This window comes from Eutrema salsugineum, unplaced genomic scaffold, assembly GCF_000478725.1.
Source record: "Eutrema salsugineum unplaced genomic scaffold, Eutsalg1_0 scaffold_1, whole genome shotgun sequence".
In the NCBI taxonomy this organism is placed as follows: domain Eukaryota; kingdom Viridiplantae; phylum Streptophyta; class Magnoliopsida; order Brassicales; family Brassicaceae; genus Eutrema; species Eutrema salsugineum.
This window is the reverse complement of record NW_006256909.1, coordinates 11,762,564-11,787,201: the sequence shown is the minus strand read 5'-3', so window position 1 is coordinate 11,787,201 and position 24,638 is coordinate 11,762,564. Positions and strand designations below refer to the sequence as shown.

General features: G+C 36.4%; 6 protein-coding genes across 8 annotated transcripts; 5 read left to right on the top strand and 1 right to left on the bottom strand.

Moving 5' to 3' along the window:
• Window positions 1-3,336: 3,336 nt before the first annotated feature.
• Window positions 3,337-6,647, top strand: LOC18028807 (linolenate hydroperoxide lyase, chloroplastic). The gene is made up of 2 exons (XM_006414446.2): window positions 3,337-3,850; window positions 5,476-6,647. Exons 1-2 carry the CDS (start codon window positions 3,437-3,439, stop codon window positions 6,514-6,516), a joined length of 1,455 nt encoding a protein of 484 aa, XP_006414509.1. The 5' UTR covers window positions 3,337-3,436; the 3' UTR covers window positions 6,517-6,647.
• A 1,526-nt stretch (window positions 6,648-8,173) lies between these two features.
• LOC112081846 lies at window positions 8,174-9,581 on the top strand. 3 transcript variants are annotated; one of them, XM_024148570.1, is made up of 3 exons: window positions 8,174-8,854; window positions 9,158-9,209; window positions 9,354-9,581. In XM_024148570.1, exons 1-3 carry the CDS (start codon window positions 8,519-8,521, stop codon window positions 9,551-9,553), a joined length of 588 nt encoding a protein of 195 aa, XP_024004338.1. In that variant the 5' UTR covers window positions 8,174-8,518; the 3' UTR covers window positions 9,554-9,581. The 3 variants fall into 3 exon arrangements, with proteins under 3 accessions (XP_024004338.1, XP_024004336.1, XP_024004337.1); XM_024148568.1 differs by having other exon boundaries at window positions 8,175-9,209; XM_024148569.1 differs by having other exon boundaries at window positions 8,185-8,854; window positions 9,158-9,581.
• A 2,291-nt stretch (window positions 9,582-11,872) lies between these two features.
• LOC18028806 (senescence/dehydration-associated protein At4g35985, chloroplastic) lies at window positions 11,873-13,900 on the top strand. The gene is made up of 5 exons (XM_006414445.2): window positions 11,873-12,572; window positions 12,953-13,065; window positions 13,157-13,323; window positions 13,405-13,489; window positions 13,589-13,900. Exons 1-5 carry the CDS (start codon window positions 11,946-11,948, stop codon window positions 13,740-13,742), a joined length of 1,146 nt encoding a protein of 381 aa, XP_006414508.1. The 5' UTR covers window positions 11,873-11,945; the 3' UTR covers window positions 13,743-13,900.
• A 2,052-nt stretch (window positions 13,901-15,952) lies between these two features.
• On the top strand, window positions 15,953-17,830 carry LOC18028805 (BI1-like protein). Its single transcript, XM_006414444.2, has 4 exons — window positions 15,953-16,340; window positions 16,892-17,005; window positions 17,168-17,325; window positions 17,419-17,830. Exons 1-4 carry the CDS (start codon window positions 16,049-16,051, stop codon window positions 17,623-17,625), a joined length of 771 nt encoding a protein of 256 aa, XP_006414507.1. The 5' UTR covers window positions 15,953-16,048; the 3' UTR covers window positions 17,626-17,830.
• Window positions 17,831-17,949: 119 nt separating this feature from the next.
• Window positions 17,950-21,346, top strand: LOC18028146 (F-box/LRR-repeat protein 4). Its single transcript, XM_006414442.2, has 8 exons — window positions 17,950-18,315; window positions 18,850-19,095; window positions 19,266-19,672; window positions 19,916-20,101; window positions 20,186-20,378; window positions 20,466-20,542; window positions 20,617-20,767; window positions 20,872-21,346. The coding sequence occupies exons 1-8, from the start codon at window positions 18,040-18,042 to the stop codon at window positions 21,166-21,168; spliced, it is 1,833 nt and encodes a 610-aa protein (XP_006414505.1). The 5' UTR covers window positions 17,950-18,039; the 3' UTR covers window positions 21,169-21,346.
• A 56-nt stretch (window positions 21,347-21,402) lies between these two features.
• Window positions 21,403-23,140, bottom strand: LOC18028147 (UDP-glycosyltransferase 84A1). The gene has a single exon (XM_006414443.2). The coding sequence runs from the start codon at window positions 23,035-23,037 to the stop codon at window positions 21,595-21,597; it is 1,443 nt and encodes a 480-aa protein (XP_006414506.1). The 5' UTR covers window positions 23,038-23,140; the 3' UTR covers window positions 21,403-21,594.
• Between the last annotated feature and the right edge of the window lie 1,498 nt (window positions 23,141-24,638).

The window sequence follows — 24,638 nt, the reverse complement described above, 5'->3', positions numbered from 1 at the left end:
TCACGGTTGTAACAAAATTTGTAGTTTTCTCGTAATCGAAATGATAAATAAAACAGAGAGAAAACACAGATATGAATCGACACAATGATTAGAATGGTGCTCTAATACCACTTGATGTGATCCTGGTAAGGATATGCCCTTGATCAACACTCTAATGACTGGATATGAAAAAGATATGCCTTGCAATCAAACAAAGTTTGAATCAAGGGTTGGGGAAGCGAATGGACACACACAAGAGTTATGGAATACTCTTGATACGCCGGCTTGAATCTCCCAAGTGATATGACACACACAGAGTTGATTCAAGTTGTTTGATGGATATGACACACCAGCAAACACAATCTTATTCTTTGAAAAGAGTTTGAGAATAAAAGATAAGATAGTTTGATACAAAGAATTATAAGAGAATATAAAGAAGAAAGAAAGAAAAGATGAGACTGGAAAACATTAAACACATCTCGGATATAAACAAAACACAAGTTGGCAAGTTTGAATTTGATTTAAACGCTCCTCTTGTTCGGCACAGCTTGGACTTCAAGGCTTTGTAGACTTAGATAATATGAGATCCATTCTTACCTCATTAGAAACCTATCTCAAGAAAACTCATTGGGACAAAACTTGAGATAAAGAAAAAGAGTACAAACCTGGATCTCAAGTCCACTTAGCCGTCTTGGACTTGGATCACAATCAGAGTACTTGTGACCATCTCTTTTCCCTCTTGGATTGGATCAAGACCTTTGATGATAGCTTCAATCGTTTGCTTAAGATTCCTAGTACCTGATCGAGTCATTGGGCCGCTTGGAACAACTAAAGCATCTCCAAGATCAGCTGCTAGTTCTTCAGCTTCTTGCTCTCCATCTTCTAGTTTTAACTCCAAGTCTCTATTGCTTTCTAGAATCACATCATCCCATGTCTTGTATGTATCACTTCTCAGTCTCATCCCCTCACGTCTCATTCGTCTTATGAACTGTATGTTACAAACATCTGGCTCCAAGCCCTTGTCCGGGATTTCAACAAATATTCTTGCTTCTTCTAAATTTTCTTTTTGAATAAGACCATCAATGAAAGAGCACTGTAATGATTTATGGTTGGAGAGCAATCAGACTTGTATATTACATTGATGACTTCTTTGGCAACTTCTGAATCTCCAGCTTGGTTGAAACGCGGATTAAACCGGTGTATAGAAAACTATTTTGTTTCAACCATTTATAACTGTTCACATTATTAGGTCAATTAGCCTGGACCGAGCCGGGTTGAACAAAAAAAACAACGATTGACCTAATAATGAATTAGTCTTATAACGTAAGCAATGTTAGTTAGAACCGGATTTCAGATTTGGCAGCTCGATTGTTCAATGGTTTAATCTACCTTTGTTGTGCAGGACAACTTTAGCTCAATAATGTAAGGTACCTTGATACTGATAGAAAGTTGACATGATATGGTCCACTTTTTTTTTTTTTGTTATACCTAATTCTAAACGATAGAAAATCTCGTGATGGTGTGAGTATAAATGTGTCAGTTGAGAGTGAAGTTAATTCCTGACTTGGGACCATAGGTTTGTTTATGTCCATGTTACCTCTCTAGAAACTTTACTTGGTCTTCTCTCTCAGGATAAAAGCTTCTTAAAATCCAATGAGTCTTGAAAGCCAAATTTTATCTATCGAAAGAAAGTGCTTCAATTCAGGTTAACTTTTGAAAATGGGTATTGCTTCTAGTTTCTAAAGGGTTAAATCTTATGATGAAAATTGCAATTAATTTATGCTAATTCGGCAGGATTTTTTTGTTTTTTGCATCGCGTTAAAAATTTCCTGTAATTTGTTTCTTTTTATTTTGGTATTCAAACCCTTGACCAACTAGAGGGAGCTTCCACATTCAGCTGGATTTAGTATTTTTTTTTGTAACAAATTTAGTATTTGTTTTGCTAGTAGAATTATAGTTATTCCAAATTTTCGAATAGTTCTCTCCATTCCTTTTTATATGATGTTCCAAAAAAAAATTTTATTTTTTTTGGTACTAGTGTGTGTAGTTGTCACTGTGCATGTTGACAAAACTTAGAAAAAAACTAGACTATCGGTGAAAACGAGCATGGAGCCATCCTGGACCTCTTAGTGCGAGGTACGATTGAAAAGTCGTGGTAGTTAAGAGTAAGATATTTTTTTTGTCGTCAAATAGACGACATGTGTTTCTCAAAATTTTCTTATGATTTCAGTTCACACAAAAAGTTGAAGGAAGATCTTCGATTTGTTACAACTTCCAAACATGTGGTAGCTAGAGCGTACTCCAAGCAAAGCCGAAACAGGTACACACGTCACACGTGACGCACTCTGATCTTTGTCGTTAGAAACTGTCTTCTTCTGTCTAGCTACTACATATGTGATTGCTAATGTTCACTGATTAATAGTGATTATATCTTTCCTGTGCATTTTCGTACACATAAAATATTGTTATCAAACTTTCGACCCATTATACTTGGAATCTCTAATCATGAGCGTAAATAATCTCCTACGAAACATAACAAGGAATGTGACTTAAGTCTGAAAACATTAATATCTGACTTTTTCAATCTCTAATCTATGAGCGTAAATATATAAAATAAAATAGGCTCTCTTCTCATGATCTATATCATCAACTCATGACTCATAATTGTGCCATATCATGATCCACATCATCAACTTATAGTAATATTTTGTTTTTTGTTCAAATATCTCGTAATATTAGCAATTAACATATTATGATAAGCAAATTGTAGATATCCCAAAATATTAATTAACATTTTGAAAACCAATATTTAAGAGGATGAATGGGTGAGGTTCTCAAAAGTTCTCGAAAATTGAAAGAGTAGACATTGAGAATGGCAGAAACATAATAATAAAAATTATATTTAAACGTGTTTTGTCTATGGTTTAATTATCGCATTGATAAGATAAAATACCAGAGAATAAAAAAAACTCTAGAAGGATTATATAACTAACTACAATATGCATCTATACTTAACTCTTATAGTTCTGAAATGGTTGAGTAGATTCTTAGCCCAACATTTAATTCATGAACAAGTTTTGGTATCTTGGCATTTTCTTCTAACCAAAGTAAAAAAAAATAATACAAAATTTTGGGCGAAACACGGATCAGTTAACAAATAATCTTGGAACGCACTAACAATAAAATCGGTTTACATTGAAACATTAAAAATAAACTATTTAAATTACAGTTGGACGAATAAAAATAACTTTAAATACTTTTATAGATCCTTTTAAGTTTTAACAACAATAAACAAACCAAAAAAAAAAAAATGTACATGCAAATGCAAACAAACAATTCAGGGAAATATCCATAATGTTCTCTTTGTTTATTTATTTCTCTCCCCATAGACAATAGAAGCTATATCTCAAATAATTTCCCAAAAACTTCAAAGCTCAAAAAAATTTTCTTGAGGACAATGGCTTCTGCTTCACCGCCACCACCGTCAACATCCCTAACATCACAACAACCGCCTTCTCAGCTTCCCCTCCGTGCGATGCCGGGATCGTACGGTTGGCCATTGGTGGGACCGTTATCGGACCGTTTAGATTACTTCTGGTTCCAAGGACCTGAGAAGTTTTTCAAGACAAGAGCAGACAAATACAAGAGCACTGTGTTCCGTACAAATATCCCTCCGGCGTTTCCTTTCTTCGGCGACGTTAACCCTAACATCGTCGCCGTCCTCGACGTCAAATCTTTTAGCTATCTCTTCGACATGGATCTAGTTGATAAAAGAGATGTTCTCATCGGCGATTTCCGTCCTAGCCTCGACTTCTACGGCGGCCTTCGTGTCGGAGTTTATCTCGACACCACCGAGCCTAAGCACGCCAAGGTCCGTACATACCTTTGCGTTGCTAATTGCAAGTATTACGAGTTATAATAGTAATATCATCTAACGTTATTATTATACAAATTTTTTTGTATAAGATTATACTATGAGTGCTACTTTTTTTTCAATAACTGATACATATTTTTATCCATAATATTTAATTTTTTAAGATAAAAAATGTCGCCATACAGAATTTTAAGAGGGAATTTATTTAATATTTTTATATATATTGTAATAATTAACCTATGTTTTAAAAAGTTTGAAAACTAACTTAATATTTATTAGACCATCATTAAATTTGAGTATTTTACAAATACAATTTAAAAAAAAAATTCAAAAATTAGTAAAATTGCATAGGTAAACAAAAGAAAAAGACAACGTCTCCTGAATATACTTAGGGCTTGTTGATAATCACTTTTACTTTTAATTTTTACTGTAAATTTTTAGTTTTAAATACTTTTACAGTAAAAACTGTAAAAATTAAGTAATTAACTGTTATGTTTTAAATTACAAATAATGTTTTATTAGTCAAACATATAATTTACGCTAGATTTAAATCTTGTTAATAACATTAATAAATTATCAAATACTTATATTAGTATATGTAATCAATACAAAAAAAAATAAAAAAATACAACATAATTGAAATATTTTTTTTTATAAAAATAGATCTAAAAAAAGCTGAAAAAGAAGATTAAATTAATTAAATTTAATTCATAATTATTTTTATATAAATGTACAAAGTCTTTTGAATAATTCTGGGAAAAGAAGAAATATAAAAATAAACTAAATATATTTCTTTTATTATTTATTGTGTAAAAGCTCCTCTTATGAAATTTTTAGAATTCATGACTAAAAAGAAAAAGTCTGGTTTCTAGAATTTCAAAACTAAAAAATATTTAAAAGTCTATTTGATAATAAAAAGACTTTTAAAACTGTGAAATGAATTCCACAGTTTACGCCAAGCAACCCCTAATTTTTTCTATAACTTGTTTACCTTCCAGCATAACATGTTACCTTTTAAAAAATTATTTAGTTTTAGAATACATATATACCACACTATCAAGAAAAAAAATACTCTCAAACTTTGACTTGCTTCTTCATCACCTTCAAAAGAATTATTCTCAATAGTCTGCAGCCTGTAAACATATATATTATCAAGTTCAAAATGATGTCATAGATTGGAATGGTACTTTTATGTCTCCTTGGTATTAAATTGATTAGTTTCTAACAATGATAAGAGAAACCATAGTACATAACTCTACATATGTAGTTATTTCAATTACAACATTTTTAGTGAATCACCTTATCATACTCTTTTGCTGCTTATTGATTTTTTTTTGCTGTTAGCAGCTTCTATTTTCTCTTCATTATTCATCTCTCATGATTTTTTTCTCATTTTTCCCAACAGAACAACAAAAAGTTCTGGTCTAGAAAATTTTAAATAAACCTTTTCATGTTTAGAAATATTCTATGTGTAATATATATATATATGATCTTTTAGTAATTTTAAATGCAAAATTTTAATTTTTCAAACTTTTCAAATTTAGAATTTGTTTTTAAAATAGACAAAAAAAAATTGGAATATTAAACCAAAAACATTTTGAATTTTTGAAATATTTAAACAGGTAAAAAGTTTCGCCATGGAAATACTAAAACGAAGCTCGGAAGTATGGCTACGAGAACTTCTCTCAAACCTCGACAAGTTCTGGGAAACAGTGGAATCCGACATTTCTAAAAACGACGCTGCTTCGTACATGTTCACTCTCCAACGCTGCATCTTCAGTTTCCTCACCATCTCCCTCGCCGGCGTAAACCCCTCCGTATCGCCGGACATCGCCGAGAACGGGTGGAAGATGCTCAATAAATGGCTCGCGATTCAGGTCATCCCCACCACCAAGATCGGCCTTCTTCCGCCGCTTGAGGAGATCTTTCTCCATTCCTGGGCTTACCCTTTCTTCCTCGTCGCCGGAGATTACAAGAAGCTCTACAATTTCATCAGCGAACACGCTGGAGATGTTCTCCGGTTAGGTGAAAAGGAATTCGGGTTGACCCGAGACGAGTCGGTCCATAATCTCCTCTTCGTATTGGGTTTCAATGCATACGGGGGCTTTTCCGTCTTTTTACCATCTTTGATCGGGAAAATTGTCGGGGACAATACCGGCCTCCAGGAGAGGCTGAGATTGGAAGTCAGAAAAATCTGCGGGTCCAGGTCGGGTTTGAATTTCCGGACGGTTAACAAATTGGAGCTGGTGAAATCTGTGGTTTATGAAACGCTGCGTTTAAGTCCTCCAGTTCCTCTTCAGTTCGCACGTGCCAGAGAAGCTTTCAAGATAAGCTCACACGACGCCGTTTTTGAGGTAAAGAAAGGCGAGCTTCTCTGCGGCTACCAACCGCTTGTGATGAGAGACGCTAACATCTTCGACGATCCGGAAGAATTTAAACCAGACCGGTATATTGGTCAAACAGGATCTGAACTGCTTAATTATCTCTTCTGGTCTAATGGTCCACAAACCGGTACGCCTAGCCAGTCCAACAAGCAGTGTGCAGCCAAGGATATGGTCACGTTCACAGCTTGCTTGATCGTTGCCGATTTGTTTCTCCGGTACGATAAAGTTACCGGTGACGTCTCGAGTATCACGACCGTTGAAAAAGCTAAATTAGTATGATTCATTAATGGATTATATAATTAATCTTCACCTGTTTAATATGTTCGTAGTGTATAATCAGTTTATAAGCTAAAATAATGCGAATTGAAACACAAATTACCATGTCATGTCAGTGGGATTATTATTTAAAATTCTTTTATATATTAGGGATTTTATAATTGCCAAAAACAAATGTGGTCAGGTTGGGTCCTTGTTGACAGCAAAATATATCGCGCCTCGATTAGCACCGAATTTGAAAAACTGTGTAATCAATAACTACTGACCAGACCCATTGAGAATCTTAACCATGTTACGAGCAGATAATAATAATTTTACTCTTTAATTCTATTTTTAATGGAGTATCAAATTAATATGTTTTTTTTTTCAAATTAATATGTTTTGTGTTTTGTTTTTGTTTCTTATCTTCAAATCACAAATTATGTTTATGATGATCATTCCCACTATCCTAACTTTAATTAAAGTCTTAAATGAAGAACATAACAATAAAAAAAAAACAGAGGAGGGAGGCTCTCAATTACTTTTGACATGTGATCTGATGGACTCCATCACTTCAAGGTACTTTCAAATGTAAAATAGATCCTACATAGAAGATACCGTATATGAAAAGTTGTGTGGAATAGGATGAGTATTGAGAATCAGAGAGTTAATGAGGGTGGTGTTAGAAGATGGTACAGTCCCCAAGGCTTACTCTAGATTATGGTCTATATTGGAGGCAGAGAGTACGGCTCTTGTTTGGGCAATGATGTGGTTGGGCTTTGAGAGTGATTCAAATTTTATTCAGGTTATATAGCCTCACCTCAAGACTGGCCATGACTTCAAATTAAAGACTTACTTATTGAGATCATCAAGACGCAGCGTATAGGTTAAAGGAAAAAAAGACTAACATATACAGTACATAGGAGAATATTAGAGTGTGCGAGTAAATCAAATAATTTGATGGAGGAGACACAGCACAACAATGAGTTTCTCGGTGGTCTTGTTCCACAATCCTAACTCTACCATTACCCACTTACCATCTTGGGTCCAGAAAGAAAACAAAGTTTCTTTGTATGAAAACCTGATGAAAGTTTCTATGTTTTCTTTCATTTTTGTATTATTAACAATTAAATGATTTTTTCTCAGATTAGTGTTTTAGCAATATATACTTTAATTTAAATACTGGAGAAAACGACGTATTTCCCCCTCTATAGTTTCATATAGTAACAGATCTACACGAAGTTTTGACCTCGTCATATATCTCCTTCTTAAAAAAGTTGTTAACCTATTTTCCTCTAATTCAAAAGTTTGTAACCATAATTGTTGGTTTGATTTGTTTGTGGCTTAACCGTATATGAAATCGTATTTTCCAATTCTAAACCATATTTTAAAACCCAACCACATTAAAATCAATTTATAACCCGACCCAACATGACATCCTCTTCTCGTTACAATTTAAAAAATCCCCAAATCAGGAAACCCTAAATCACCTTTAGACAGTGATGTTTACTGGGCAAATGTTCTTCTTCTTAATTTCTTGACGTGAGTAATGACTTCAAAATCGAATCCCACTAGTAAAGTCAACGCATTGATTACTTTTAGTTATTTTTGGTCACTATCATCCGTGAAATCGGATCGAGATTTAGATGAGCAGCATTTGTGAAAATTATTGAATAGAGAAAAAAGAGTTGCTTGCAAGATGAATTCATTTCCATTATTATAAACTAAATTAGCAATCTAGTTATGAAAATTACAATTTTGATCATTCAAATATGATGTTCGCCCTAAAAACTCTCTCGGGCACACCTCCCTAGGCGCCTCCTTCCTTTGCTCAGATCTAGCTTCTCCTCCTCTCTCACCGGCCGTTTGTCGACGCTTCGCCTCTCCCCTCCTCCTTTACTCAGATCTGCCTCCTTGCGTCGAGCCTTTCTCCGGCCTTTGGCCGTGAGAAAGGGCCGACACCTTTCTCCTCCGCGTCGTCTCGTCTTCAGTCTCTCCCATCGTCTCGTCTTCAGTCTCTCCCATCATGTTGCTCCTTTGCTTCTCGTCGTCAAGCTGTTTTCACACATCATCTCGCCGTCTTGCCGTCTCCATGACTCGTTGGATGGTTGATTTTAAAGCGATGCGCCCTCCTCTGCTCTCCTCCGTCATATCTGGCTTGTCGTCGCCAGTGAGTCTTCCTCTCCTCCCTGCAAGGCTGCCCCTCATTGTTTGTCATCTGTTACCCAAAAGATGCCTTTCTGCAGTTGGTTTTGGAGATTTCGAAGCTCGCTTCTGTCGGACCACCACCATGATCGCTTTTCTCAGAGGGTTTAGCTCATCCTCCGACAATACCATCTCCTTTCCTCTCCCGGTCCTCCAGGTTTGCTCCTGCTCTTCACTCTCTGTTTCCTCTGCTTTGGAATGTTATCGGATGATTGTTGAGTGGGTAGCTCTGGTTTTGTGGAATCTGGGTTTGATTTGTTATGTCATGATGGTTTTGGTCTCCTTCGGTTCCACTCTTCTGCCCTGTAGTGGCATACTTGTCGCCTTGGTGAGATCTTTTACTGCGGTTTGCAGTGTCTTTACTGTGGAATACAGTGTCCTTACTGCGGTATGCAGTTTCTCTATTGTACTCAATCCGGTTTTTGGTGCTGTGAGTTTGTTTTCTTTCTTTTGGTGGCAGATTGAAGATGAATCAAACATTACGTCTCCTCCGGTGATTCAGGTTCCATCGGGTATTTGTCTTCCCGTCACCTCCTTTATGGAGAAGTTTCTCTTTCCAATATTTCCTCCTTTGTTGAGTGGTTTGGATGTTCAAGCATCGTCGGTATTGCAAGGTTCTTCCTCCCGGCTGATGGTCTTCTCTGCTTGTGATGCAGTGTTTGTAACCCTTTGGGTTGCATTGGATGCAGTCTTTCAAGAAGTTCATGAGATCGTTTTAGTTTTTCGATTTCTTATGGCTTTTTATGAGTTGTATTGTCAATCTATCTTTCGGCACTTGTTGCCTTGCTTTCATGTATTCTCCCTTTTGTTGGTTGTACTTTTTACTCTGTCGATAGAGTTTGAGGCTTCTAAGTAATGAAAAAAGTATTTGTTTGACCAAAAAAGTTATGAAAATTACAGATCGCGATATTGTGCTTACACAATACCAATACACTGGAAAAATCCAAAATCATATATGGGAAAAAAGATCTAATCATCTCTAAATTAACAAATTAGATACAGATTTACAAAGATCAGAGATTTAATTCGGGATTCGGGATTGAGCAGTCCATAATCTCTGGATTTGAGAATTGAAATCTCAATCACTTTGACTAAGGTCTCAAACCCTGATCAGACGCGCATCTGCTCCGGACTGTGAGAGAAAGGTTGAGAGGTAAACAAATCCAAGAGACGGAGAAGACAACAGAGATCCAGCGAGCTCTGGAGAGAGAGAGAGAGAGTTACACTATTTTTGGTAAATAGTAAACCAATGTAAATTTTGGTTTAGGTGTTTATTAGTTTTGAACTTTAATTTCACGGCTATATACATTTAGAACTTTTGAATTGGAGGGAAATAGCTTTACAACTTTCTTAAAAAGGAAGGAGATATATAACAAATTCGAAATTTCGCGTGGATCTGTTACTATATGAAACTTTAGATGGAGAAATACGTCGTTTTCCCTTAATATTGTGAACGAAAAGTATTTGATATATCATTTAAAAAAAAGTAAAACCAGTATGCAAAACTCTAATATGTATTATGTTAAAATTACTTTTCGTTTAAGCTCAGTAAGCAATGAACAAAATACAAAGAAAAACAGGAAGAAATTTAGATAGTTAAATCATATATATATTATATATATATATATATATATTAACCCCAATAAAAAAGATCTTAAGACTCAGATTATGGTCCAACAAGATGTTTGACGTTTTTATGTCTCTGTTTCAAGTATTCAGCCTCGCTTCTTCATGGATATATGCCAACTCTCTTGCTATCACAAGGCATATTTTCTTGATTTCTTCTTTGTTTTCCAGTCCAAACTGATTTGAGTTTGCTGGAGACCTATATATTCTGAAAATAATTATTCAAACAAAATTTGATCTCTAGATACTCATTATACACTAAACGAATTACTTGTAAATATATAGATGTTTTTAAAAATGACTAATTAAAAGAGTGTTCTAGCAAGAGTTCCCTAGCAAGACTGTGATTCTAGAAGAAATAGTTTAGATGAGGATGCTACAACACAGAGAATCCCAAGATATATCTCTTTCAAGACCGATCCCTATTCGCTTGCTTTGCCTTCTTTGAGATTCACAATGATAATAGTTCTGTTGCTCAATATTTTCTGTAATCAGATAAACATTTCTTCTGTCATCTTATTATGTATTGTTATAAATTTGTTGGTTTATGAATGATCTAAATCTCATCTTAAACTTTTGTGCATAAGCCAATTCTTTCACATGCATGGTATTTTCCCTAACAAGTTTTATATTTCAGTTTCATACTACGATTGTGTTTAAATCCAAGTTATTTAGGTCCCTTATGTAAGATTAAGAGTTTTCTTTTGTCTAAAATCCGATTGTCGTTGTGTTTTTAGTTTCCTCTAGTTTGATAACGGAACCGAATAGTGAAATTTGATATATGAGTTTTCTTAGAAATAAATAATTCTGATTTTATTCAAAAACAAATAATGATAAAATTGAAGTGAATTTTGTAATTGATTTTAGACCTGAATTTCTAAATGGTGAACAAATTAGAGTTAGTGAAATCCATGGTTTACGAAATGCTACATTTAGGACCTCCCGTTTATAAGGTATAAAAAGGCAAGCTTCACTGCAGCTACCAATTGGTGATAAGAGACTCACATATCTTCGATGATGTGGAGAAATTTAGACCAAACTGATATGTTGGCTAGAACGGATCTGACCTGCTTAATTATATCTCATGGTCTAAATGTCTGATGGTCCACAAACCGGCATGCCTAGCCAGTCGAACAAGCAGCAAGCAGCCAAAGACATGGTCATCGCTGATTTATTTATTTGGTACGATAAAGCTACCGGCGACATTTTGATTATCACCACAATTGAAAAAGTTAAAAATGTATGATTCATTAATGGATTATGTAATCAACATTTTAACTGTTTAATATGTTGGAAGTGTATAATCAGATTCTAACCTAAAATAATTCGAATTGAAACACAAATTGCCATGTCAGAGGGATTATTAATTAAAATTCCTTTATATATACGGGATTTTATAATTGCCAAAAACAAATGTGGTCAGGTTGAGTCCTTATTGACAGCCAAAAAAATATCGCGCCTCGATTAGCACCGAAAGTGAAAAACTATGTAATCAATAATTTCTTGTTTTTAATAATTCACTCGATAAACACACAAATGAAAAAACCCGATAAAGCCTTAAAGAAAAAGAAAAAGCCAATCTTGAAAATATCAGAAACCACAGAGCAAGAAACAAGAACGCGATGAGATGTTTCAGATCAAAGACTCCAAGAACCGAAACACCACCACTTTCGTACGGACAACAACAACAAGAAGCCGTGTTCTCATCTCACCGAACCGCGAGAGAAGAAGTGCTGTTGCAGATTCAGGGATGCAGAGCCCATCTCATCGACGGATCCGAAGCGGTGGAGCTAGCCGCGGGAGACTTCGAGCTCGTACAGGTCTCAGACAACGGCGTAGCTTTAGCTATGGTCGTGAGGATTGGAAATGACCTACAATGGCCGGTGATTAAAGACGAGCCAGTGGTGAAACTCGACTCTCGTGACTACCTATTCACGCTTCCGGTCAAAGACGGAGACCCACTCAGCTACGGCGTCACGTTCTTCCCCATAGACCAAAACGACGTAGTTTTCGTGAACAGTGTCGAGTTGCTAGACGATTTCTTGAGAGAGAACTCTTGTTTCTCTTCTTCGTCTTCTTCTGCTTCTGCTTCTGCTTCTTCTTCTTCGCGTGGTAGTAATGGAATCGACTGGAAAGAGTTTGCGCCTAAAATCGAAGATTATAACAACGTTGTGGCTAAAGCCATTGCTGGAGGGACAGGGCATATCATTAGAGGAATGTTCAAATGTAGTAATGCTTACACTTATCAGGTTTATTTTTATAATCACTCTCATTAAATTCCCCCTGAATTAAGGCTTTTAGATTTGGGAGAATTAGAAAAAAAATGACGCATTGACCATATGTTTGGGGAATTAAACTTTCTATAATCAGGTAATAGCAGCTACAAGTTAATTACGGGATAATTCGGGTATCTAAAATTATTATCCAAAGTGTATTTTTAGATATAACTGGTTGGATAATTTAGTTAATTCGAGTATTTAAAATCACTATCTTAATCTCACTAGATTTGGTAAGAGCCGGCTTTAGACTATTGGCATCATTTCAGATGATTTTGAGAAATTTTTAGTTTGAATTTTTTTTCATTGTTCACAAATTCTTGAATCTTGGGTTTTGTTTTATGAGAGAACAGGTTCACAAAGGTGGTGAAACTATGATTACAAAGGCTGAGAAGAAGGGTGGTGGTGCGTCGTCACAAAGAAATGCAACCAAAAACAAGAATCAAATCAACAAGAATCTTCAACGGTGAGTATTATAATCATTTTATTTCCCATAAGAGTGATTCTTTTTGATATCTTTTTTACTCTTATGAAACCATATATATATGCATATATAGAGTGAGGAAACTTTCGAGAGCAACCGAGAAATTGAGCAAGACGATGTTGAACGGTGTGGGAATAGTGAGTGGTTCGGTGATGGCTCCCATTGTAAAGTCGAAACCAGGGAAAGCTTTTTTCTCAATGGTTCCAGGGGAAGTTCTCTTGGCTTCACTTGATGCTCTTAGTAAGTTTAAGATTATTTAGTTACTGGCTAGCTCCATTTTGATGATAATACTAAAAACACTTTATTTGATTTCGATATTAGATAAGATATTAGACGCTGCTGAAGCTGCAGAGAGACAAACTCTTTCTGCTACGTCCAAAGCTACTACCAGAATGGTTAGTGAGAGGTAAGTTTTCACTTTCAAAGTCATCAATTTAGGATCACATTTTTGATTACATCTTCAGTACATGTCTCACATGAAGTGAGGATTATATGACATGGACAGGTTAGGCGAGAACGCCGGTGAAGCCACGAGAGATGTGCTAGGCACGGTGGGTCACGCAGCTGGTACTGCGTGGAATGTGCTCAAAATCCGCAAAGCTTTTTATCCTTCCTCTTCACTCACATCAGGAATCTTGAAAACCGCTTCAAGAAAGTGATCTGTGTTCTCTACTCTTATTCGCCGAGTTACATTTGATCAGTACTATGTATGTCTTTATGTTTGGATTGATTTTGTGGGCAGAGATTGTAAGGTTAAAAACCAAAATTTGCAAACGTGTAAAAGTGAATCTTACTCAAACTAAAAGATCTCTTTTCTTGACCAATTGTCCGTCATGCATGTGTGTTAAATAACACTAAGTGTTAAAGATGAATCTTCTTGAAACTATGATTAAACATACAACTTACCTACCAAAATCCAAAATAATCAATGTAATATGCCTTCTGTTTTACAAAGAATGCCATTCTAACATTTTGTTTTTGTTTCATAAAGAGTGTCATTTTTGTGTTTTCAATGCAAACTTTTTCTTTAAAGTCTAATTTTAACCCTATTGTTTTTATGTATTAATTAGAGAAATAACTTTTGTTTAATGTATTAATAAGGGGTAAAACAGAATTTTTATTAGTTTTCTTAATTTATGTGAAATATTTCAAAATGATACTATTTGTAAAACAGAAGGAATACATGTTTAAAATTGAATAATATGAGTATATACCAACAAATAACATGAAAATTAACTTATCCTGAAAAATACTATTCAATCGACATTGTTAACTGAGAAATTCCTAATAAACCCCTAATGCATTTATTTTTTCATCTCTTTTCTGTCTCATGATGTGGGTCCAGATAGAAGAAAAAATTGTCAGGAAAATTTATGTCTCTCTCATACACAATCGATTGCGTTTTCGATAGATAATTGGTAAAATAGAAAACGACCGCAAAAGAGAAAGAGAAAATCAATGACTAAAACATTTTTTTAGGAAAAATCACCTCTAACTAAATTTCGCTCTATAATTCGAAAGTGATATCCTTGTTGTTTATCTGATGATCATTTTGATTCCGGCATTCTCTATTTTGTTTCTAAACTCAGACGGTCTCCATTTTGATGTGTTCTTCCATTTTTGTTGAATTGGTATCTCGATATTTCTTTTTCTTCTTTTTTGGATTTTCTCAAAAAATTGCAGATGCTTTCGTGTTACATTACTAACTAGTATGTTAACATATTAACAATAATATTGTACTTATAACATTTGGACAATACTTGTTATTATTGTTACCACGCTACCAAATATCGGATAACACGCCAACAAACACTACCTATTATTGTTAACATCTCAATAAATCTATGATATTTTTGTTAGCACGTTAATACGTATCATATAATTTATTGCACTATAGTAACATACTATGTTAACATGTTACAATATTTAGACATTATTGTTAACTAGTAGAGATATTAACATATATCATTGTTAACAAGTAGAGATGTTAACATATATCATTGTTAACATGTAACAATAAGCATTATTAACATGTTAACTTGTATTACATATTATAATCCGGACAAACGATAATACTCAAATGTAGTTATCGGATATATATATATATATATAAGTTAGCAAACGATGACCATAATACATAGACCATTATGTCGCATCTACCACATATGATACACTATATCTTATGGCATGTGACATGTGTCATTATCCAGAAGATAGTTATCAAAACTATCTCTAACCCAACTGACGATCATTAAATGTTACTGTCAATTAATTTTTTTTATTTACAGTTATAAATTATAGTGATGTCAATTGGATATAGAGATAATAATGTGAAGTTTTGCTGATATACCATAAAGCACTTAATTTTTAATTATTTTTTATTATATATTCAATTAAGTTGTAACTTTTGGTATATACCAAAATAATCCTTTAAAATTTTTATGCGACCTAAATTTTGGAACTATGGAGTTTCAGTCATGTGAGAAATATATAGTCAGATATGAAATTGTCATCAGATCAAAAGAAAATATAAAAGAAGGCAAATAACAAATTTGATATTACGTTAACTAGTAAGACTTTTCAGATCTTACTATCGTCAAAAGTCAAAACAGTTCTTTGATTTTATTATGTTTTGGAAACTTTAGTTATGTATCTGATTGTATTTCATGTTGTCTATTTCCTCCTCTAATCTGTTTATTTCGTTCATTAAAAACTTTAAAATTCTAAAGCTTAACAGCGACGTAAATAAATAACATAATGGTATTATGACTATACGCGTTATCGTAACAAATCTCAACCGCTCATCTTGCCACGTGTACATCATCTTGTTGGAGGAGGAGGGAAATGACTCGGCTCCTTCGGGGCAACGACGGGAATATATAATTCTCAAAAATCCGAAACTCAATTTATCCCAAGTCCATCAGATCTGCTTCTCGAAGACCGTTTACCGAATCTGCTTTGAGCCATGGAGAAGCCGTACGGATACGCGAGCGTGAGCATGAGCGGCATAGATCGCGCCGGCGGGAAGGATATTGACCTGGAGATGGGAGTCGGAGAGGCGACGCTTTACCCAGGGCTTAGCTTCGGCGAGAATCAACTCCGATGGGGATTCATACGCAAGGTCTATGGGATTCTCTCAGCCCAGCTCCTCCTCACCACGCTTATCTCCGCCGTCGTTGTCCTTAATCCTCCCGTCAACGATGTCTTGACCGCATCTCCCGGCCTTCTTCTTTTCCTCTGCATCGTCCCCTTCGTCTGTACGTAGTTTCCTGCTGTTTTTTCCTCTAGATCTCGCTCTTTCGTTGCATCAGATTTCCATTTCGTCCTCCTCGTTTTTTGTTGTATATTTTCGATGCGATGCGTTGATTAGAATTCTCACGGTTTGATCTGCGTTGTCGGCTTAGGGTTAAGTGAATCTGGATTTACGCCTAGATTGTATAATTCAAATGTTACTTTGTGCTGCCTGAATTTAGGGATTAAATGATGTTGTCGATATGATTCGTTGTTCATAGATAGTTTCTTTTAGTCTTGATTGCTAAGTTTGGTCGACCTGATTCTTGCACTAAATGCCTTCATGTTTCTGCACTTCTTATCAATTTCTCTTAGTTTCTGTGTTGAGTGGCATCATGTGCTCATATAGTAATTTGTTAGTACCTTGAATTTGTATTATTATGCGTTGGAAGAATTTGTCTAGCACAGATTCTGGAGATGAGCTGTGTATTATATGCACATTAGTTCATCAGCTATTCATTTTATTTTTCATTGTGTTGAGAAGGTTTATTGTTGATTTGGTTGACAATACTTGCAGTAATCTGGCCTCTGCACATTTACCACCAGAAGCATCCTATTAACCTGATACTCCTTGCCCTCTTCACTATCTCATTGAGCTTCACTGTTGGTGTCAGTTGTGCTATGACAGAAGGTTAATATCTCTTCCCTTTCAATATCATCATCTGGGATTTCGTTGCAGTTCTAGCCGCTTGCTTTTTACGCACCATATTCTCAAAGAATACATTTTTGCCTAAAACTTGAAATAGCAGTGTGTTAAAAATCCATTTCTTCTTCATTGTACGTGGTTTATCAGGAAGAATCGTCCTTGAAGCCTTGATATTGACTCTATCTGTGGTTGGGTCTCTAACCGCATACACTTTCTGGGCGGCAAAGAAAGGAAAAGACTTCAGCTTCCTTGGACCCATTCTCTTCACCAGCCTCATCATTCTTATAGTGACCAGCTTCATCCAGGTCTGTCTCTTAGAATCCTCCCTCCTCACTAATAAAACACAACACCCAAAAGAAAAAACCTGAAATGTTTGTTTGGTTATCATAATATTGCAGATGTTCTTCCCTCTTGGCCCGACCTCTGTTGCCATATATGGAGGAATCAGCGCATTGGTATTCTGCGGATACATAGTATATGATACCGACAATCTCATCAAGCGTTTCACATACGACGAATACATTCTCGCATCAGTGGCTCTTTACTTGGACATCCTCAACCTCTTCTTGACCATATTGCGTGTGTTGAGGCAAGGTGACAACTGAAGAAGAAAGCACACCGATGATGGATGATGATGCTGCTTCAGTGATGAGATTTTATAACTATTAAACAGAACCCCCAACAATGGCTTTATGTGATTTACATTTGTGTGTATAATCTGATTTCTGTTTTTGAGAATTTAGTATATGATGTTGCTATGTGGTTAAACGTTTTTGGTAAATCATAATCAAGCAAAAGTCGATTTATCAACTTGAAATAAATTTGGTAGTTTTGGTGGAACATTCGTTACCTGTCGTATACATACACCCATAGATGGAATCTTATCCAATAAAAATTTATTTACCTTACAGAGAATATCCTCTTTAGTACAGAACAAAAGGCATAACGCGAAAAAAGAAAACGACCGCATCATCATCAACTGCTGAATTCTCTCTCTCTCTGGAGTCTGGATCATAATCATGAGAGGGCATGATCGGATTAACAATTGCTTGCCGGAGGAACTGATAATCGAGATATTCCGGCGACTTGAATCAAAACCCAGCCGCGACGCTTGCTCTCTCGTATGCAAGCGATGGCTATCTCTCGAGCGCTTTAGCCGGACCACCCTCCGTATCGGTGCCTCTTTTTCTCCAGACTTCTTCGTTGACCTCCTCTCTCGCCGCTTCCTCCATATTACCTCCATTCATGTCGACGAGCGTCTCTCCGCCTCCCTTCCTTCCCTTTCTCCCCCTTCCGTATGTTTTCTCTGATCTGTTTTTTATTGAGATCGAATTCTTCTGTTGAATTTGAGATCGGATTAGGCATTTCTATATAACTTCTGCAATTCAATCGAATGTTGATATTTATAATGCATCTGGATTCGAATTGGGTTGAAATTAGGCGTTATATTGGATTATGGGCACTGTTTCAGATTCATCTCTGATTAAATTCATACTGGTTTCGAGTTTTTTTTTTTTGCTCTACATTGATCTAAATTCTGGAAATTTAGTCAATTTTGTAAGGATCTTCATTTGAATTGGTTTTGGGTTTAGTTGAAATTAGGCTTTATTTGATTCTGGGTGGAAACTGGACACTGTTTATAGACTCAGTTTCTAAATGAATTCATTTTGATTTCAAGTTTTTGCTGGCTCTACATTGATCCCATTTCTGAAAATTTATCACTTTCTTTAGGAGAACCTATTTTTAGGGAAACTTCAGCCACTTAGGTATGTGTTGTTTGGTATTTTAATTCTTATCATAGAGAGGACTTAAGAAAACTCAATATGCAGAAAAGGAAGCGTGGGAAAAACAAGTCATCGCCTTCCTCGAGTAAACGTAAGGATCTGACTGATAAGACGAATTCTGAAGCTGAGAACGCCGAGTCTTGCAGCTTGACTGATGCAGGATTGACTGCTCTTGCCAATGGATTCCCAAAGATAGAAAACTTGAGCCTTATATGGTGCCCTAATGTTTCAAGTGTTGGTTTGCAATCCCTTGCTCAGAAGTGCACTTCTCTTAAATCTCTGGATTTACAGGTAATCTAGTTCTCTTATGTTTCAGGTAGCTATTGTGGTTGAAGTTGTATAAAGAAGCTTTAGTTTGATCTGCTAATATACTTGCTGGCTTATGTGGAACTGTTACCATTCTTTTTCAATATCCTCTTGATGAAAAATATCACCTCATATGCTTAGGATGTGGTCTTTAGGGTTGCTATGTTGGAGATCAAGGCTTAGCAGCTGTTGGAAAGTATTGTAAGCAGCTCGAAGAATTAAACCTGCGTTTTTGTGAAGGCTTAACTGATGCTGGGGTTATTGATCTTGTTGTTGGTTGTGCAAAGTCCTTGAAGTCCATCGGTGTTGCTGCCTCAGCAAAAATAACAGATTTGTCTATGGAAGCAGTTGGTTCTCACTGTAAACTTTTAGAAGTATTGTTTTTGGATTCGGAATACATCCATGATAAAGGAGTGGTGGCGGTAGCTCAGGGATGCAACCGTTTGAAAAATCTGAAGCTCCAGTGTGTTAACGTGACGGATGAGGCATTTTCCGCAGTGGGAGACTCGTGTTCTTCGTTGGAGCAATTGGCTTTGTATAGCTTCCAGCAGTTTACTGATAAGTTAGTGATCTTGTTCCTTTTTGAAGTACCTTTGGCTTGTTGATGAGCACAATCTATATTTTTCCTGGTGCTTGCGTTATCTTGTTCCTTTTGAGTGTATATGGCACGTAAACTCAAGATGCGCTCAGCGTTGGTTTGAGGATCTGAAGGACACTTGCCTCTGTGATCTTGATTGTCCTTTTTGTATCTTTGTGATGGCCTTGTGTAGGATGATATTTGACCTGATTTGGTTTTGTGTTTCAGGGGCATGCGGGCCATTGGTAAGGGATGTAAGAAGCTGAAAACTCTTACTCTAAGTGATTGTTACTTTGTGAGTTGCAAAGGTTTAGAAGCTATTGCTCATGGTTGCAAGGAACTTACGCGTGTAGAAATTAATGGATGCCACAACATTGGTACTCATGGACTAGAGGCAATTGGAAGATCTTGCCCGTACATTTTCTTTCTCGCTTTCTTCTACTTGTTTACAGCATCTGAAATCACAGACTAAAGCCGTTCTTTTTCGGATGTATGCAGGCGCCTAAGTGAGTTAGCTTTATTGTATTGCCAAAGGATTGGTAACTCTGCTCTTCAAGCAATTGGAAAGGGTTGTAAATCCTTAGAAATACTTCACTTAGTAGACTGCTCAGGCATAGGAGACATCGCTATGTGCAGTATTGCTAAAGGCTGTCGCAACCTCAAGAAACTCCATATCCGCAGATGCTATGAGGCATAATCTCACATCTCTTCTTCATTTCATATAAAGTGTTCTCCTAACCTATTGACATAGAAACCCTTATTTGCGTTTTTTTTTTAGATTGGAAACAAAGGAGTTATAGCTGTTGGAAAGCATTGCAAATCACTAACCGAACTTAGTCTCCGGTTTTGCGATAAGTAACTCCTCCAACTCTTTTGAATCTTTTTCTTCATCAGTACCGAAACAAAAGCTAATAGTTTGATTTATCCAGAGTTGGAGATGTAGCATTAATCGCCATTGGAGAAGGTTGCTCCTTACAACAACTAAACGTAAGTGGCTGCCATCAAATTGGAGATGCTGGAATCTCAGCAATAGCCAGAGGCTGTCCTCGACTCACTCACCTCGACATTAGTGTACTTCAGGTAAGTGAAAACCAAACCAAACCTCTTCGTTTTCCCTATCTTTTCTTTAGACTAAAGCGTTTTACTGAGGTCTCAAGCTCGGGTTTGTTTGATCACAAACTCAGAACATTGGAGACATGTCCTTGGCTGAGCTTGGAGAAGGATGTCCAATGCTCAAAGACTTGGTCTTGTCCCATTGCCATCATATAACAGACAATGGTCTGAACCATCTTTTACAGAGGTGCAAACTACTGGAGACTTGTCACATGGTTTACTGTACAGGGATCACTTCGGCTGGAGTGGCTACTGTCGTCTCGAGCTGTCCACACATCAAAAAGGTGTTGATAGAGAAATGGAAAGTGAGCGAGAGGACGATAAGGAGAGCTGGATCGGTCATCTCTTACCTCTGTATGGATCTCTAGATCGTAATTTCAAGGTCAGTTCTAGAAGAAACTGTGTTTCTGTTTTCTTAATAACAACTATACGTTAAGTCCAAACTTATGTTGTTTATGTGAAAAAGTTTGTAATGCTGTTATTTTCATGTTGAGACATAAGCTTGGTTGGGATCCATTTTGTGTCACTAGTGTGATTCTGTAACTTCTTGCACGTGCCATCCAATTTAAGAAGAAAAAACAGAATGAAAAGAAACACAGAAATTGTGTTCTTGCTATATTGGGAAAATTACGTAAGTAAGAACAAAAAATTAACAAAAGGATACATATGAAAGTTCTAAAATAGAAACAAACGTGCGCCAGACTTGAATTGTTCAATTATTCCATGGAAAACAAACAATTGCAAACCAAATAAAGCTTCTTATTACAACAACAATAAATAAACATTTATTTTGTCTATTTTCCGTTATCCTTCACCCCGATCTTCTCCATAAACTCCCGGAAATTCTTTTCCGACGAACCTCCCGGAGCCACCGCAGCTTCCGACTCCAGTTTCCATTTCAAAGCATTCTTCCTCAGCTCCACCGCTTTCTCCCCAACCGTCGCTTCCAAAAGCCTCTCCGCCACTTCATCCCCCGGCACAACTCTCCCCTCCGCAGCTCCACGGCCAAGCCTCACCGCCGTCTTGAAAACATCAACCATATAAGCCGCGTTGGTCACTTGATCTCCCCATTGAGGAAAACAAACCACCGGAACTCCCGAAGTCAAAGCCTCCGTCGTCGAGTTCCATCCACAATGAGTAACGAAACACGCCAACGAAGGATGAGCCAAGACTTGATCTTGCGGACACCATTCCACGATCTTTCCTTTCCCTTGATCACACGCTTCTTTGAGTTCTTTAGGCACCACGTGTGCCTCGAGGTGTAGATCCTCCAATGGAGGTCTAATCACCCACAAGAACGATAAACCAGACTTCAAAACCCCTTTAGAGATCTCCTCCATCTGTTCTTGCTTCAAATACGCGACCGTCCCGAAAGAAATGTAGACAACGGAAGATCTCGGCCTCGAGTCTAGCCACTCGAGACACTGATCCGACGGTTTGCAGAAATCGCCGGTCACATCAGTGACCACCGTCTTAGCGACTTTGAAAAGCGGCCCAACAGTTTTGATCGGACAGAGCTTCGACATGTAATCGATCACGTCTTTCTCCAATGCGTCGAAAGAACTGATGAGAAAACAGAAGGGCTTATCAAGATTTTTGAATATTGCTAGAGCAGCTTCTCGCAGTGCTGTGAAGTGAGAAGAAGAAGGATGGAGAAAAGTTGGGATCTCGTCGTATTTCAAGACAGGAGCGCAAGGGAGCTTCACGTCGAGCTTAGGCTCTGTTTTGGTCGGGAAAGAAACAGAGCCGTTTAGGTAATGGTAATAAGCAGAGAAAACGGCACAAGACTGGATCCAGAGAACTGCGTAGAGAATGTTGAACTCTTCCGCCACGTGTCCGACCCATGGGACAAACGGGTTATAGATCAGAGCAGAGACAGGGTCGTTGTTTTCATTGTATCTCCTCACGAGTTTGGGCAGTTCTTGTTTCCCGGCTTTTTCGAGCTGTGCGAGGTAGAGATCGAAGTCACCTCTCCTTACGTCGTCTTCTTCCCATCCGTCGTCGAAAAACTCAAACCGGATTGAACCGGAACCAACCGGTTTAAGCTCGCCGTCGACGATCTTGTTGGCTTTTCTCATTTTCTTGCCCCAAAACTCTGTAGTGACGAAGGTGACGACTGTTCCTTTCGATGCAATTAGCTTGCCGAGACGAAGAAGAGGACTGACGCTGCCTTGTCCTTGAAATGACACGAGCATTACATGAATTGGTTTTCGAGGTGAAGAAGAATCCATCTCCATCTTCTCAACAATGGTAATAAATATGTGACAAGAACAGTCTTTTGCTTTCTTGTTTTTGTGAATTTCACAGACAACGTTTCTTGATTATATAGAAGCGTCAACGCATTTATTTCAAAGCTACGCACTCACTCTCTCTACCACACATCTTACTTACTTTTTTTGTCTTTGTGTTTTTGTGTACCACACATCTTACTTACCACTCTAGTCTCTCTCAATCTACAGTATCATGGGTCAATATTTTATGAAATACAAGACCAGAAAATTTCGTCTAAAACGAGAAGTATGATAATTAATCACTAAGTGTGCAAAAATTAGACATGGGTATTCGGTTTTTTTATAGATCGACTTTTTTTTCGGGTTAAGGAACCTAATTTATTTATATTTTAAATGTGTTTTTGATTTATTTTTATGTTTAAGATGAAATATGACATGTTATACATGTTATAATTATATTATTTGAAAATAGTAAATTTTGGGTTTCTTCGATTGAATATCTATTTTTGAAATTCGTTTTTATATTTTTGAATAATATTCACCAAACAAAAAATTGATATTAATATAAGATTTCTAGAAGTAGTCATGTAGACATCCAAAGATTATTGATTTATAAAAGCTTCAACACATTTGTTCAAATCCTACTTATTTATTTATGGAGGCAACATATGGTATGAAATTGAATTGAAATAACGCTGTTCCATCAAAAATGAGCCAACTATATTCTGCCAAATAGACAGTGTCGTCATAACAAATGCGGTTCATGCCTAATAAAAGGGTATTCGCAAAACCAACAAGTTGTAAACTGTCGAGGCAGATGAAACCAAAAACATTGAATGCATGCATAAACGTAACGTATGTATTTATTACTAGACAGTTGTACAAGGAACCCTTATCATTTACTGGACATTTGTACAAGGAAGAGTCCCTACAAGGAATCCTTTCTTTTTCTTTTGTTCTTTAAAGAGTCCATACCTTTACTGGTCATGGTTCAGTTTCTTCCTAGTCTAATATGATATCCATCTCTCATCCAGTTGGTCTTTTGTGTCTTTTCCTTTTCATCTAGACTCAAATTTATCCACTCTAAAGTCCAAACAATGTCTATGTAAAGGAGGAAACCAAAACAAGATTTATACAACTTAATTAACCTTAACCCAAAAAAATAACAGACCCGGTAGTCATTAATCGGTAAGTAGTTACAATGCAATATGAAAAGTTGCGGTAATCGAAATCCTACAAAAACCATCAAGTTTAGCACCAAAGTCTATAGCAAACCCAAGCTTCGGATTCTTATCCTCTTCGACGGTTTTTTATGTAGAGCTGATGAGCATATAAAAAAAACAAAACCTTACCCTACTAATTAACGTCCTTAATACAACTTCAAGCCGTTGGATGTATAATTTAGAAAAATGGTTGGGCTTTACCTATTTTTCAGAAATATATATATTATGGTATTTAACGAGTATGAAACGTTCATGATACATAGAAATGTGTGTTTATGAATCTATCTTGAACGTTAGGAATCTTATAAAGCTATACTTCAACAATATTTAAAATTTGTGGTCATTTTGAAATTTAAAACCGTTTTGTAGTATTTTAAGATATTT